General features: G+C 44.5%; 2 protein-coding genes across 9 annotated transcripts in view; one reads left to right on the plus strand and one right to left on the minus strand.

The window, feature by feature from the left end:
* Lrp4 (LDL receptor related protein 4) overlaps window positions 1–17331 on the plus strand; it is a 497094-nt gene that overhangs the window by 256029 nt on the left and 223734 nt on the right. The window lies entirely within an intron of this gene.
* LOC139750854 (uncharacterized) lies at window positions 3315–17280 on the minus strand. Of its 2 annotated transcripts, none has more exons than XM_071665651.1 (5): window positions 16887–17280; window positions 15436–15623; window positions 14752–14955; window positions 4778–4938; window positions 3315–4382 (listed from the first exon to the last, which is right to left on the minus strand). In XM_071665651.1, exons 1-5 carry the CDS (start codon window positions 17057–17059, stop codon window positions 4344–4346), a joined length of 765 nt encoding a protein of 254 aa, XP_071521752.1. In that variant the 5' UTR covers window positions 17060–17280; the 3' UTR covers window positions 3315–4343. The 2 variants fall into 2 exon arrangements, with proteins under 2 accessions (XP_071521752.1, XP_071521754.1); XM_071665653.1 differs by lacking the exon at window positions 16887–17280 and adding an exon at window positions 16598–16771.

A 17331-nucleotide genomic window follows, 5' to 3' on the forward strand; every position in this document is an offset into this window, starting at 1 on the left:
GGCTTACCTAAGTATACAAATTCTCTGTCGTAGACACAACGAACACGCAGGTTCGTGACAATAAGTCTAGTAGATTCTCCCTCTACACCTGTGATAGTTTGCCAGTTGATTCATGGAAAATTAAAATCCCCGAGAATGATCGAGTCTTTATCCTGTATTGCTCGATGTAAACTCCTGTACATGCCAGTGTCAACGTCTGCTGGCTGAGTAAGGCGTCTGTAGGTGACGTTAATGTAAAGTGTGGGAAATTTTGTGATGATTTGAACACACAATTGTTCAACAGCAGTAGATGTTGCAGTCTGAAAGTCTGAACTCAGTGTGTGTGAGAGTATGAACTATCAGTGTACGAGAGTTGGACTGTGTGTGTGAAAGGAAAATCTTCGGGTGTGTGAGAGTTTGAACCCTGGGTGTGAGAGCATGAACCCTGGGTGTGAGAGCATGAACCCTGGGTGTGAGAGCATGAATCCTTAGTGTGTGAGAGCATGGACCCTGTGTGTGTGAGAGCATGAACTGTGTGTGAGAGCATGAACCTTCTGTGTGTGAGAGATGAACCCTCTGTGTGTGAAAGCATGAATTGTGTGTGAGAGCATGAACTCTGTGTATGAGAGCATGAACTGTGTGTGTGAGAGCATGGACCCTTTGTGTATGAGAGCATGAACTGTGTGTGTGAGAGCATGAACTGTGTGTATGAGAGCATGAATCCTCAGTGTGTGAGAGCATGAACCCTTATTTTGTGAGGGCATGAACTGTGTGTGTGAGAGCATGAACTTTCCGTGTTTGAGAGCATGAACTCTCACTGTGTCAGAGCATGAACCCCTCAGTATTTGAAAGTATGAACTGTGTGTGTGTGTGTGAGCATGACCTCTCAATGTGTGAGACCGTGAACCCTCAGTGTGTGTGAGAGCATGAACTCTGTGAGAAAGTTAACACTCAGTTGGTATGAGAGCGTGAACTCTCATTGTGTGAGAGTATGAACCCTCAGTGTGTGTGAGCATGAACTGTGTGTGTGAGAGCATGATCTCTGTGTGAGAGTTAACTCTGTGTGTGAGTATGAACTATTTGCATGAGAAAATGACCTCTGTGTGCATGAAAGCATGAACTTCTGTGTGAAGCATAAATTCTTAGCGTATGAAAGCTTAAATTCTGTGTTTGAGACCTCGAGCTCCTATTGTGTGAGGGCATGAACTCTCAAGTTTGAGAGAGGTTAAACGTGGTGTGTGTATGTGTGTGAGAGAGAGAGAGAGAGAGAGAGAGAGAGAGAGAGAGAGAGAGAGAGAGAGAGAGAGAGCATTCATGACTTACAACGAAACTAGACTTTCATTTCACTTGTGGTGCAGAGTATAAGTAGTCTTTCCTTCTGTCGTCGCCACACACTTTTTATTTCCACACATCTCTCTTGCCCTTACATTACTTACTCCATCAAACCACCTCACACCACATATTGTCCTGAAACATCTCATGTCCAACACATCCACCCTCCTCCGCATAACCCTATCTATAGCCCATGCCTCGCAGCGTTATAATATTGTTGGAACCTCTATTCCTTCAAACATACCCATCTTTGATATCCGAGATAATATTCTCTGCCTCCACACTTTCTTCAACGCTCTTAGAACCTCGTATACACATACATATACATAACTCCCACATACGTACATATACATATACATAGGTAGACATTACATGTATATATTCATACTTGCTTGCCTTCATCCATTCCTGTCGCTCCCCCGCCCCACATGAAATCAGCATCGCTAACCCCTGCTTCAGCGAGGTTGCACCGGGACTACAGACAAAATAGCCACATTCGTTCACACTCAGTCTCTAGCTGTCATGTATAATGCACCGAAACCACAGCTCCCTTTCCACATTCAGGCCCCACAAGACTTTACATGGTTTACCCCAGACGCTACACATGCCCTGGTTCAGTCCACTGACAACACGTCGACCCCGATATACCACATCGTTCCAATTCACTATTCCTTGCACGCCTCTCTTCATCCTGTATGTTCAGACCCCGATCGCTCAAAATCTTTTTCACTCCATCCTTCCACCTCCAGTTTGGTCTCCCGCTTCTTGTTCCTTCGACCTCTGACATATATATCCTCTTTCTGTCAATCTTTCGTCAATCATTCTCTCCATATGTCCAAACGATTTCAACACACACTCTTCTGGTCTTTTAACCATACTCTTTTTATTTCCACAAATCTCCCTTACCCTTACATTACTTACTCGATCAAATTACCACATACCACATATTGTCCTCAAACATTTCATTTCCAACACATCCACCCTCCTCCGTATAACCGTATTTATAGTCCATGCCTCGCATCCATATAACATTATTGGGATTATTGTTCCTTCAAACATACCCATTTTTGCTCTCTGAGATGATGTTCTCTCCTTCCACACATTCTTCATCGCTCGCAGAACCTTCGCCCCTTCCCTCACTCTGTGACTCACATCTGCTTCCATAGTTCCATCCACTGCTAAGTCCACTCCCAGATATCTAAAACACTTCACTTCCTCCAGTTTTTATCCGTTCAAACTTACCTCCCAGTTAACTTGTCCTTCAACCTTACTGAACCTAATAACCTTGCTCTTATTCACGTTTACTCTCAACTTTCTCCTTTCACACACTTTTCCAAACTCAGTCACCAACCTTTGCAGTTTCTCATACGAACCAGCCACTAGAGCTATATCATCAGCGAATAACAGCTGACTCACTTCCCAAGCCCTCTCATCCACAACAGACTGCATACTCGCCCCACTCTCCAAAACTCTTGCATTTACTTCCCTAACCACCCCATCCATAAACAAATTAAACAACCATAGGAACATTACACACTCCTACCGCAGACTGACCTTCACTCTCTTCTCTTCCTACTCGTACACAAGCATTACATCCTTGGTAAAAACTTTTCAGTGCTTCTAGCAACTTACCTCCCACACCATTTACTCTTAAAACCTTCCACAAAGCATCTCTATCAACCCCATCATATGCCTTTGCCAGATCCATAAATGCTACATACAAATCCATATGTTTTTGTAAGTATTTCTCACACACACACACACACACACACACACACACATATACACATATATATATATATATATATATATATATATATATATATATATATATATAATCTTTCCCTTTGTTAGTTGTAGAGCCTTCCAGGTTCTCTCTGAAGGTAGACAAACAACTTTCTTTTATTATTATTGTTTCGTGTATAATAGACACTATCATTTCCTGTGGTATAGCATTATATGCTGTATAGATAAACCAGGAGACATTGGAAACGGAAGACCAGTCATTGCCAAATGATTTATTGATCTGAAGTGCAAAGCTGAATTTTGGAATTGCCTGAAGTTCAGCGAAGCGGGACGGCACAACGCAGAGCTAGATGTCTGCTGTGCCACTATTCTTGCTGGTACTGGATATGTTATACAGTTGCTGGTGTTGTATGTGCATCATCCATTGCTGTTCTAGCCACATTTATGGATGCTTTTGTTGTTACTGATGCCTTGATGTTGCATGTTCGCATGTGCGCGTTGCTATGGGTACTCCTTGACTCCTGTTGCTGTGATGGATTCTGTTTCTGTGGTTGTGGTGGTGCTGCTGCTGGTTCACTAGTTTTCTCTGGTTCCTTAAGCAAGGCAGGACGAGTGGAAGCACCAATGATCTTGCCCGGTGAATAATATGTGTATTTTACGTCACTCAGAATGTGGAGGAATACAATGGTTTTGAGAGAGAGAGAGAGAGAGAGAGAGAGAGAGAGAGAGAGAGAGAGAGAGAGGCGGGGGGTGGGGGAGTAGGAAGATAGGTAGAGAAGGAAGGTTAAGGAATTCCTCAAAGAGTTTCCAAAGGACTTTCCCTCAAGAGTTACTTGTGGTCCTAGGAAATTCCGAGAGTTCCTAAGGAGCTACCAAGGGCTCTTGAGGACGTCCTAAGGGCTCTATGAGGAGGTCTCAGGGAGTTACCAAGGACCCTTATGGAGCTTTTAGACTTCGTATGGAGGAGTTTTCAGGTGAAGTTTCCAGGACCTTGTCATTTTCGAAAGCAGTTCTACAACCAGTTATCAGAGACGTCCTCAGTGAGTTAGATATTTCTGGAGGAGTTTGGTGCTGACGTTCTTCAAAGATTTCCATTAACAGTTTCCTCATAGAATTCCTGCACAAGTTCCTTAATGGATCCTGATGAAAGATTTTAACTTGGGGAGGGGGGGGGGGTGATCCCGTCTCCCGCCTGTGTCCTCTAGACAAGTTCTCACAAGTTTCTTCAAACACAGTCTTCGTAAGATGTCAGGGAGATTATCCTGAAGCAGGCCATGCTGGCGGTCCTACTCGTTCTTGTTCATACAATCCAGCAACACACTCATCTGGAGGAGGAATAAAAATGGTACTTATTATGAGCTGCAATCCTTAATGCTTGAACAAGGAAACACAAGAGGTTTGGGCCATTCTGTTTGAAAGATATCAAGGGTTTCTCTGTAGCTAACGCAGTAATTGTCTTTACATGAAATTCTATTACATGTCCTCGCGAAAACAAGCATGTGTAGATACGTGTACACATGCTCTAAGGCAAGTATTACACCAAATTCATGTAGCAAACAAACGCACCTTAGTGGACGAATAGACCAACGGAAATTATGATGTGAATAGATAGTGTATAGAAGCTTAAGAAGATGTTTAATAGTACAGAAAGCTTAAGCGAAGGGGACGCTACTAGTGTAAAACGCCCTCCACGTACGGTACCAATAATTACAATACTCACCAAGTCCAATTTCTTCATGAAGCAGATGGCCATTTGCACAACCTGGTCATCGGAGATGCCTAGGTTGTCCATGATGCACTTGTAGCCGTGGTGCAGACGGTGACATCGACTCTCCTCCGACCCTTCGTCACTTTCGTCAGTGTCTTCACTTTTTGTTGGATCTGTCACAAGGTCACACACACACACGTTAGTATGATATGGCACGCGGTAGTGTTTCGTTCTCTGCCTGGGCTTTAAGAATGGAAAGATAGCATACCTGTTTAAAGAACTGGTGGTGTTTTGGTGTGAAGATCCTGCGTGAAGGAGGATTTCTGCCTGGAAGCTCAAGTACACGCGCTGAGGGAGGTGGAAAGCGAGGAGGATTGCATCATCCTACAAGGGGACGTAGACAGACTCCTGTGGTCTCATACGTGGTGGATGAAATTCCACCCGAGCAAATGTAAAGTATTGAGGATGGAAGAAAGTGAAATAAGGCTTCACTTTGATTATCAACGAAGGAATATGTGTGTGTGAGGAGGACTTGGGAGAAGACATCGTTCTTAATCTGTTGCCAGAGTCTCACATTAGGAGAATAATGAGACAGATTGTCTACTGCCAGATGTTAGAATAGCTGTCAAGTATATGGTAAGGAAATATTGAGCAAGGTGTTCGTATCCTGCGTGAGGCTAAAACTAGAATACGTTTCTCAGGTTTGGCCATGGAGTGTCTTGGGGATATTTCGAGGAACATTATGGAAGTAAAACAAGAATAAGCGCCAGAACCCTGCAGGTGTACACCATTTGACCCGTTAGTACATGGATGTAATACACACACACACACACACACACACACACACACACACACACACACACACACACACATGGATACTAGCTTTACGGGAATATTTACCAGGATAACTGACATAAGTCATAAAAGATATTAGAAAAGTCCCGGATATGGTAAAGGATGGTACCTGATATCGTGTAACATGTATTACAGCAAGATAGACGAGGAAGGTGTTGGTCCCACATTGTCTTTTGAGGAAGGTTATCAGACGTCTTCAGGAGCTGTAGATCCGAAGATTACGGAGTCTGGCAGGAAACGACCAAATCAAAGTCATCACTGAAGTAGCCACCTTACTGTATGTGGTGATAAACCAGACAACCTTTATTTCCACCTTACTGAGTGGTACTAAGTGATTATAACCGGGTCTAAACTACTGTCAAAAGTAGTGAGAAGGGGAAGTGTACTGTATCATTGGCACTATCCACAACAGGGTGTTAGCACAGTCTACGGGATCATGCCATATGTCTGGTTAGTTCCGAGTCGCCAGCAATGTTCGGCGAGTCGTAACAACCCAACGGGCGATGCTGAACAACCCTTGTGGTACGGAACAACCAATAGAAATGACGGACGTACTGACTTGTGATCCTCAAAGCTGTTCCTTTATGGTGTTGCCTCCAGACGAGTCTAGGGATGGGTGTTACTGTTAAGGCGTCAGGAGCTACTTAAAGACGCAAGGTAATCACGGAGATATAACCACCTCCTACCCCAGGTGTCCCTTCTTTTGCGGCTTCCATAAGTCGGAAAACTGTGATGTTTGTGTACGTGAGGAGAGTGCAGGGCAGTTAGGTGGTTATGTGGTCAGTGTTCCTTGTGGTAGTGGCACCGTGCGCACGAAGGGTCGTGGGATACGTTGAAAAGGTACCTTGGTGTTTGTAGTGTTGAAGGGATGGGTGGTGCTTAGAGCGTAGACGGGAAAGTGTGATTCGTGTTTCTGTGGGGAATTGTGGCTTCTCATGCATGTATGCCTGGAGGGTTAGAGTTTGAGATTTGAGTTGGGAGGTCGATACTTCAGTGCTGCTCGGGTTATTATTGTGTGTGTGTGTGTGTGTGTGTGTGTGTGTGTTAAGTCATTGTTATATTTGTTCGGGTGGATGATTGGGAGATCCTTGAGTAGAGGTTGCTGAAGTGTGAGGCAGGGATAAGCGGTTTATTTCTGCATGAGGAATGGTAAATAGAGTGACTTGGGTGCGAGGGATCCCTGGTGTTGCTACATAGATCAGAGTGCCGACCATGTTGTGTTAGGACTGACTGTACCTGGTCGGGTCTTAGTTCCATTGTGAAGATGTTGGAGGTTTGTGGTCGCTAGACAACCAGTGATTATTCCAAGTTCACTGTGTAGTTTGCGGCTGTGTTACCTGTGCAGTCGAGAGGGTGGAAGATCAGCCAGGTGAAGTGTGGTTCAAAAGTGAAGCGGATGAATTGTTTGTACAGGATGTTTATATTGTGAAAAAAAGAGAAAAATAATGCTAAATACAGTGATCTTCAATAAACAGGTAATTAACGAAAATATCATGCCATTTTAAAAGCATATATATATATATATATATATATATATATATATATAGGTAGATAGATAGATAGATAGTTATTTGCCGTTTCCCGCGTCAGCGAGGTAGCACATACACCTACATATACATACGTATACATATCAACATGTACACATACGTACATACACAGATATATACATATATCCACATGTACATAGTCATACTTGCTTCCTTAGATCGTTCCCGGCGCCATCCCCGCCCCACAGGAAACAACATCGCTACCCCCCTGCGTCAGCGAGGTAGCACGAGGAAAATGGACAACAAAGGCCACATTCGTTCACACTCAGTCTCTAGTTGTCATGTATAATGCACCGAAACCACAGCTCCCTATCCACATCCAGGCCACACAGACCTTTCCATGGTTTACCCCTAGGCGTTTCACGTGCCGTGGTTCAATCCATTGACAGCACGTCGACCCCGGTGTACCACAACGTTCCAGTTCACTCTCTTCCTTGCACGCCTCTCACCCTCCTGTATGTTCAGGGCCCGATCGCTCAAAATCGTTTTCACTCCATCCTTCCACCTCCAATTTGGTCTCCTACTTCTCCTTGTTCCCTCCACCTCTGACACATATATTCTCTTTGTCAACCTTTCCTCACTCATTTTCTCCATATGTCCAAACCATTTCAACACACCTTCTTCTGCCCTCTCAGCCACATTCTTTTTACTTCCACATCTCTCTTACCCTTTCATTACTTACTCGATCAAATATTGTCCTCAAATATTTCCAACACATCCACCCTCCTCCATATAAGCCTATCTATAGCCCATGCCTCGCAACCATACAGTATTGTTGGAATTACTATTCTTTTAAACATACCCGATTTTCTCTTAGAGATAACTTTCTTTCTTTCCACACATTCTTCATGGAGCCCAGAACTTTTGCCCCCTCCCCCACCCTATGAATCACTTCAGCTCCATGGTACCAATCGCTGCCAAGTCCACTTCCAGATATTAAAATACTTCGCTTCCTTCAATATTTCTCCTTTCAAATTTATATATATATATATATATATATATATATATATATATATATATATATATATATATATATATATTTTGCTTTTTTTTTTTTTCCTTTGTCGCTGTCTCCCGCGTTTGCGAGGTAGCGCAAGGAAACAGACGAAAGAAATGGCCCAACCCACCCTCATACACATGTATATACATACGTCCACACACGCAAATATACATACCTATACAGCTTTCCATGGTTTACCCCAGACGCTTCACATGCCCTGATTCAATCCACTGACAGCACGTCAACCCCGGTATACCACATCGATCCAATTCACTCTATTCCTTGCCCTCCTTTCACCCTCCTGCATGTTCAGGCCCCGATCACACAAAATCTTTTTCACTCCATCTTTCCACCTCCAATTTGGTCTCCCACTTCTCCTCGTTCCCTCCACCTCCGACACATATATATCCTCTTGGTCAATCTTTCCTCACTCATTCTCTCCATGTGCCCAAACCATTTCAGAACACCCTCTTCTGCTCTCTCAACCACGCTCTTTTTATTTCCACACATCTCTCTTACCCTTACGTTACTTACTCGATCAAACCACCTCACACCACACATTGTCCTCAAACATCTCATTTCCAGCACATCCATCCTCCTGCGCACAACTCTATCCATAGCCCACGCCTCGCAACCATACAACATTGTTGGAACCACTATTCCTTCAAACATACCCATTTTTGCTTTCCGAGATAATGTTCTCGACTTCCACACATTCTTCAAGGCTCCCAGAATTTTCGCCCCCTCCCCCACCCTATGATCCACTTCCGCTTCCATGGTTCCATCCGCTGCCAGATCCACTCCCAGATATCTAAAACACTTTACTTCCTCCAGTTTTTCTCCATTCAAACTTACCTCCCAATTGACTTGACCCTCAACCCTACTGTACCTAATAACCTTGCTCTTATTCACATTTACTCTTCTCTGTTTACCAAATCATTTTCCCTAACCCTCTCACTTTGCACACCACCTCGACCAAAACACCCTATATCTGCCACTCTATCATCAAACACATTCAACAAACCTTCAAAATACTCACTCCATCTCCTTCTCACATCACCACTACTTGCTATCACCTCCCATTTGCGCCCTTCACTGAAGTTCCCATTTGCTCCCTTGTCTTACGCACTTTATTTACCTCCTTCCAGAACATCTTTATATTCTCCCTAAAATTTAATGATACTCTCTCACCCCAACTCTCATTTGCCCTCTTTTTCACCTCTTGCACCTTTCTCTTGACCTCCTGTCTCTTTTTTTTATACATCTACCACTCAATTGCATTTTTTCCCTGCAAAAATCGTCCAAATGCCTCTCTCTTCTCTTTCACTAATAATCTTACTTCTTCATCCCACCACTCACTACCCTTTCTAATCAACCCACCTCCCACTCTTCTCATGCCACAAAGATCTTTTGCGCAATCCATCACTGATTACCTAAATACATCCCATTCCTCCCCCACTCCCCTTACTTCCATTGTTCTCACCTTTTTCCATTCTGTACTCAGTCTCTCCTGGTACTTCCTCACACAAGTCTCCTTCCCAAGCTCACTTACTCTCACCACCCTCTTCTGTTTCCCATTTTAGAATGTTAAAAAAAGATACAAGGAGGGGAGGATTTTTGGTCCCCCGCTCCCGTCCCCTCTAGTCGTCTTCTACGACACGCGAGGAATGCGTGGGAAGTATTCTTTCACCCCTATCCCCAGGGATAATATATATATATATATATATATATATATATATATATATATATATATATATATATATATATATATATATATATATATATATAAGTGTGTGAAAGAAGAAAGCTGAGAGTAAATGTGAATGAGAGCAAGGTTATTAGGTACAGTAGGGTTGAGGGTCAAGTCAATTGGGAGGTAAGTTTGAATGGAGAAAAACTGGAGGAAGTGAAGTGTTTTAGATATCTGGGAGTGGATTTGGCAGCGGATGGAAACATGGAAGCGGAAGTGAATCATAGGGTGGGGGAGGGGGCGAAAGTTCTGGGAGCGTTGAAGAATGTGTGGAAGTCGAGAACATTATCTTGGAAAGCAAAAATGGGTATGTTTGAAGGAATAGTGGTTCCAACAATGTAATACGGTTGCGAGTTGTGGGCTATGGATAGAGTTGTGCGCAGGAGGGTGGATGTGCTGGAAATGAGATGTTTGAGGACAATATGTGGTGTGAGGTGGTTTGATCGAGTAAGTAATAATAGGGTAAGAGAGATCTGTGGTAATAAAAAGAGTGTGGTTGAGAGAGCAGAAGAGGGTGTTTTGAAATGGTATCTTCACATGGAGAGAATGACTGAGGACAGATTGACCAAGAGGATATATGTGTCAGAGGTAGAGGGAACGAGGAGAAGTGGGAGACCAAATTGAAGGTGGAAAGATGGAGTGAAAAAGATTTTGAGTGATCGGGGCCTGAACATGCAGGAGGGTGAAAGGCGTGCAAGAAATAGAGTGAACTGGAACGATGTAGTATACCGGGGTCGACGTGCTGTCGCTGGATTGAACCAGGGCATGTGAAGCGTCTGGGGTAAACCATGGAAAGTTTTGTGGGGCCTGGGTGTGTAAAGAGAGCTGTCATGTTATTACATGACAGCTAGAGACTGAATGTGAACGAATGTAGCCTTTGTTGTCTTTTCCTAGCGCTACCTCGCACACATGAGGGGGAGGGGGTTGTTATCCCATGTGTGGCGAGGTGGCGATGGGAATGAATAAAGGCAGACAGTATGAATTATGTTACATGTGTATATATGTATATGTCTGTGTGTCTATATATATGTATACGTTGAGACGTATAGGTATGTGTATTTGCGTGTGTGGACGTGTATGTATATACATGTGTATGTGGGTGGGTTGGGCCATTCTTTCGTCTGTTTCCTTGCGCTACCTCGCTAACGCGGGAGACAGCGACAAAGCAAAATAAATAGAATAAATATGAATATTATACTTTGTCGCTGTCTCCCACGTTAGCGAGGTAGCGCAAGAAATAGACGAAAGAATGGCCTAACCCACTCACATACACATGTATATACATAAACGCCCCCACACGCACATATACATAGCTATACATTTCAACGCCCACATGCATATACATTCACAGATATATACATATATACACATGTACATATTCATACATGCTACCTTCATTCATTTCCGCCGCCACCCCGCTACACATGAAATAGCACCCCTCTCCCCCCGCTTGCGCGCGAGGTAGGGCTAGGAAAAGACAACAAAGGCCACATTCGTTCACACTCAGTCTTTAGCTATCATGTGTAAATGCACCGAAACCACATCTCCCTTTCCACATCCATGCTCCGCAAACTTTCCATGGATCACCCCAGACACTTCACATGCCCTGGTTCAATCCATTGACAGCACGTCGGTCACGTTATACTACATGGTTTCAATTTACTTTATTTCTTGCACGCCTTTCACCCTCCTTTATGTTCAGGGCCCCGATCGCTCAAAATCTTTCTCACTCCAGCTTTCCACCTCCAGTTTGGTCTCCCACTTCTCCTCGTTCCCGCCACCTCTGACACATTTTTCCTTTTTGTCAATCTTTCCTCACTCATTCTCTCCATGTGACCAAACCATTTGAATACACGCTATTCTGCTCTCTCAACCACACACTTTTTATTACCACACATCTTTCTTACCCTTTCATTACTTACTCGATCAAACCACTTCACACCACATATGTCCTCAAACATCTCATTTCCAACACATCCACCCACCTCCGCACAACCCTATCTATAGCCCATGCGTCACAACCATATGACATTGTTGGAACCACTATTCCTTCAGACATACCCATTTTTGCTCTCCGAGATAACATTAACTCTTTCCACATATTCTTCAACGCTCCCAGAACCTTCGCCCCCTCCCCCACCCTGTGACTCACTTCCGCTTCCATGGTTCCATCCGCTGCCAAATCCACTCCCAGATATCTAAAACACTTCACTTCCTCCAGTTTTTCTCTATTCATACCCACCTCCCAACTCACTTGTCCCTCAACCCTACTGAACCAAACAACCTTGCTCTCATTCACATTTACTCTCAGCTTTCCTCTTTCACACACTTTACCAAACTCAGTCACCAACTTCTGCAGTTTCTCACCCGAATCACCCAACAGCACTGTATCAACAGCGAACGACAACTGACTCACTTCCCAAGCCCTCTCTTCCACAACAAACTGCGTACTTGCCCCTCTCTCCAAAACTCTTGCATTCACCCCCGTGACAACCCCATCCATAAACAAATTAAACAACCATGGAGACATCATGCACCCCTGCCGCAAACCGACATTCACTGGGAACCAATCACTTTCCTTTCTTCCTACTCGTACACATGCCATACATCCTTGATAAAAACTTTTCACTGCGTCTAGCAAGTTACCTCCCACATATATTCTTCAAACCTTCCACAGAACATCTGTCTCAATTCTATCATATGCCTTCTCCAGATCCATGAATACTACATACAAATCCATCTGTTTTCCTAAGTATTTCTCACGTACATTCTTCAAAGCAAACACCTGATCCACACATCCTCTACCACTTTTGAAACCACACTGCTCTTCCCCAATCTGATGCTCTGTACATGCCTTGACCCGCTCAATAAATACCCTCCCATATAATTTCCCAGGAATACTCAACAAACTTATACCTCTATAATTTGAACACTCAACTTTATCCCCTTTGCATTTTTACAGTGGCACTATGCATGCATTCCTCCAATTCTCAGGCACTTCACCATGAACCATACATACATCGAATATCCTCACCAACCGGTCAACAACACAGTCGCCCCCTTTTTTGATAAATTTCACAGCAATACCATCCAAACCCGCCGCCTTTTCGGCTTTCATCTTCCGCAAAGCTTTCACTGCCTCTTATCTGTTTACCAAATTGTTCTCCATTACCCTCTCACTTCGCGCACCAACTCTACCAAAACAGCCAATATCTGCCACTCTGTCATTAAACACTCAACAAACCTCCAGAATACTCGCTCCATCTCCTCCTCGCATCACCACTACTTGTTATTACCTCCCCATTAGCCCCCTTCACCAATGTTCCCATTTGTTCTCTTGTTTTACGCACTTTATTTACCTCCCTCCATACCATCTTTTTATCCTCCCTAAAATTTAATGATACTCTCTTATCCCAACTCTCATTTGCCCTCTTTTTCACCTCTTGCACCTTTCTCTTGACCTCATGACTCCTTCATCTATACATCTCCCAGTCATTTGCACTATTTCCCTGCAAAAATCGTCCAAATGCCTCTCTTTTCTCTTTCACTAACAGTCTTATTTCATCCCACTACTCGCTACCCTTTCTAATCAGCCCACCTCCCACGCTTCTCATGCCACAAGCATCTTTTGCGCAAGTCATCACTGCTTCCCTAAATACATCCCATTCCTCCCCCATTCCCCTTACATCATTTGCTCTTACCTTTTTCCATTATGCACTCAATCTCTCCTGGTGCTTCCTCATATAAGTCTCCTTTCCAAGCTCGCTTGCTGTCACCACTCTCTTCTTCCCAACATTCTCTCTTCTTTTCTGAAAACCTATACATATCTTCACCTTCCCCTCCACAAGATAATGATTAGACATCCCTCCACTTGCCCCTCTCAGCACATTAACATCTAAAAGTCTCGCTTTCACGCGCCTATCAATTAACACGTAATCCAGTAACGCTCTCTGGCCATCTCTCCTACTTAGATAAGTATATTCATGTATATATCTTTTTAAACCAGGTATTCCCAATCACCAGTGCTTTTTCAGCACACAAATCTACAGGCTCTTCACCATTCCCATTTACAACACTGGATAATCCATGTACGCCAGTTATACCCTCAACCGCCACATTTCTCACCTTTGCATTCAAATCACCCATCACTATAACCCGGTCTCGTGCATCAGAGCTGCTAACACACACACTCAGCTGCTCCCAAAACACTTGCCTCTCATGATCTTTCTTCTCATGACCAGGTGCATAGGCACCAATAATCACCCATCTCTCTACATCCACTTTCAGTTTTACCCATATCAATCAAGCGTTTACTTTCTTACACTCTCTCACATACTCCCACAACTCCTGCTTCAGGAATGGAGCTACTCCTTCCTTTGCTCTTGTCCTCTCACCAACCCCTGACTTTACTCCCAAGACATTCCCAAACCGCTCTTCCCCTTTACCCTTGAGCTTCGTTTCACTCAGAGTCAAAACATCCAGGTTCCTTTATTCAAACATACTACCTATCTCTCTTTTCTCACATTTAGACACCCCAATCTGAGCCTCCGAGGAGGATGAGCACTGCTCGCATGACTTCTTTTGTTTCCCCTTTTAGAAAGTTAGAATACAGCAAGGGGGGAGGGGATGTTTCTAGCCCCCCGCTTCCTTCCCCTTTAGTCGTGGGAAGTATTCTTTCTCCCCCATTCTTTAAAGGTGTTCCTGGGAGCACAAGGAAATTCCCAGTGGACATGCTTATAAACTACCTGACAGTCTTCGTGATGGAAGTGAACAGCCACAGGATTGTTAGAACGCAACCTCCGTATGATACCAAGGAGAGCTAGGAACCACGTACCACATTCCCCGTTGCTGAGGCGGTCGAGGAGTTCTGGGTCGCTGATGGTGACGTCGTTCTCTTCGGCGCACGACGTGAAGTTGGCCACAAGAGTGTCCCTCGCGTTGACCAGCTCGTGAAGCCTCTGCTTCCTGACCTCCGGCAAGCAGAGTAGTATCTTGTCATTGCAGGCCTTGTCGGCATCCCCGTCACACAGCTCCTCCGCTGTGGACAGAGAGGAGCAAATGAGGGGAAGTCGTAGGGATTAAGATGATTTTCAAACCTCGGCGAGACTGTGATACGAGTAATGTCTTCCGCTTCACATTCTGAAGGTTAACTAGTCACGTGATCAACATTGAGGTGGTGAGATATACAGTGACAAGAAACTGTATCTGTCTCTGGAGTTTTAACCTTTATAGAGTTATTAAGCGCACTAAACATTGAGAAATACATAAATGGACCCATGATACATTAATTCTGGGGAAATCCAAAGCTCACCATATATTCAACATACCCGATCACCATTAGTACTTGACCGTCTCACTCGCCGGGTTCACCGGTGTGATATGGCTGTACAACAGCACCGCCACACTGTCATGCTGACACCATAATGAACATGACAATTCCTTGCCACACTTGGCCCACATACTAGCTTAGAGCCCGCCCGTCACCCACCTTTTTACCTTCCATTTCTTGGCAACTTACTTATGGCCTTGATGAGCTTTATGCCTGTGTCTCGGACTTGACTCCACGAACCATCCATGCTGCAGTTACGTGCCCAGTGATGACCTTCCCTGTGGCGGTGGGGTCTAGGCACGGCGTCCACGGCCAGCACCAGCATCGTCGCCGTCAGGAGTAGAGCACCCAACACCTTCATGACTGAGGATCGCAAGCTAGACCGGGGATAGAAGAGGTCGAAGCGTATCATGATTGCCAGTGTTCATACATGGTCGCATTTTCCTGCGGTAGCGCCACGAACAAACGAAGAAAAACTTTCTTCCGTTCACACACTGTGATGCACCGAAACCACAGCTTCCTCTCCACAACCAGACTCTACAGACCTTTCCGTGCTTTCTCACGTTTGGGTCATATGTCCTAATTCAGTCCATAGACAGCACGTCGCCCCTTGTTTCCCACGTCGCTTTAGCTCACTCTATCCCATACACGCCTTTCATATTTTCATGCCCCGATCACTCAAAGTATTTGTACCTCCACCCTTCCATCTCTAGTTTGCTCTCCCTCTTCTCTGTCCCTTCGCCTTCTGACACATATATCCTCTACGTCAACCTTTCCTCACTCATTGTTTCCATATGTCCAAACCATTTCAACACACTCTTCTGCTCTCTCAACCACACACTTTCTACTACCACACATCTCTCTTACCCTTTCATTACGTACACAAACCACCTCACACCACATACTGTCCTCGAACATTTCATTTCCGTCACATCCACTCATCTCGTGATTATTATGATTATCATTACTATCATTATTATTATTATTATTGTTATTATTATTATTATTATTGTTGTTGTTGTTGTAATCATTATTATCCAGACGATTGTAAAATGAAATCGAAGGTAAAGTCAGTGTCAATGTTCTGTCAGGAGCCATTGCATGCTACACCCTGATGGTGTTTGGCTCCACTGGCTGGCGACCGTCATGGATACCTCGAGGTTGTTGACAAACACCCACGTGAACCTGCAGATAAGGAGTACCACGAGGGGGTTCGCCTGGCAGCTGTAACTGTTGCCATTTGGTACTGATCAACTTGCAGGTTAACCGAGTCCAGTTTGCCGTAGGAAATATTCTAAACGTTGGCTAAAAGAAAGGGTACGCAAGTACCAGTGTAAGGGCCAGGACGTACCTGAAGGAGGGGTTGAAAGTCACCTTCAAGGACTAATGGTATGGTCAAACGTCAACTTGTGGGATTAAGAGTTCACCAGGAAAGGTTGAAGTTTACCCTAAGGGCCAGAACGCACTTGGAGGCTACCTTGCCCAAAGGAATGACACTTGACCGTCACTGAAGCGCTGGCTTACTGCGTGACTGTCACTACCTCCTGGTGTCAAAGGTGAGGTCAAAGAACTAGACCTTACCTGTAGGGTCATAGGTCATTATAAAGAAGGCAGTCCAGTTGCTCTACATGGATGCTCACCTGACCTGTAGGAGGCTCGAGATGAAGCAGGAGAGTGGTGGTCGGCGGTCTGTGGCGGTGAGGTGACTGAGGGAAGTCATATATATATAAAACACTCGCAGGTGGGGAACAGATCCGCCCATTGTGTCACCACAGGTTTCCGGGGGATCGTCACGATGACGCGTGAGGATCATTCATGCAGACTCTCCTTCCTGTTGACCAGGAAATGGGACTCAGCAGACCTGTAGCTTTGCATTTGTTACAGAGATCCCATGATTCGTTATGATTCAGCGTGCGATGACAGAACTGCATTGGTAAGCCTTGGATTGACGGTGTTGTACCTGGAACTTGACGCCACAGATGTCGTCAGTACATGTAGAGTTATCGTATCCCCTGAGCGCCCACCAAGCTGTTGTTTTTCTGGGTGTGTCTGGATGTGTTGAGAGGTGAAGCACTAGTGAGCTTT

Source organism: Panulirus ornatus, chromosome 10, assembly GCF_036320965.1.
Source record: "Panulirus ornatus isolate Po-2019 chromosome 10, ASM3632096v1, whole genome shotgun sequence".
NCBI lineage: Eukaryota > Metazoa > Arthropoda > Malacostraca > Decapoda > Palinuridae > Panulirus > Panulirus ornatus.

What these genes read in the sequence shown, in the direction of transcription:
- LOC139750854 (XM_071665651.1), bottom strand. Translation starts at nt 17,059, where the DNA reads ATGATCCTCACGCGTCATCGTGACGATCCCCCGGAAACCTGTGGTGAC. An exon ending in TCGAGCCTCCTACAGGTCAG is followed by an intron (nt 15,624 to 16,886) that starts GTGAGCATCCAT and finishes TCCCCGGTCTAG; the next exon opens with CTTGCGATCCTCAGTCATGA. An exon ending in TCATGAAGAAATTGGACTTG is followed by an intron (nt 4,383 to 4,777) that starts GTGAGTATTGTA and finishes TTCCTCCTCCAG; the next exon opens with ATGAGTGTGTTGCTGGATTG.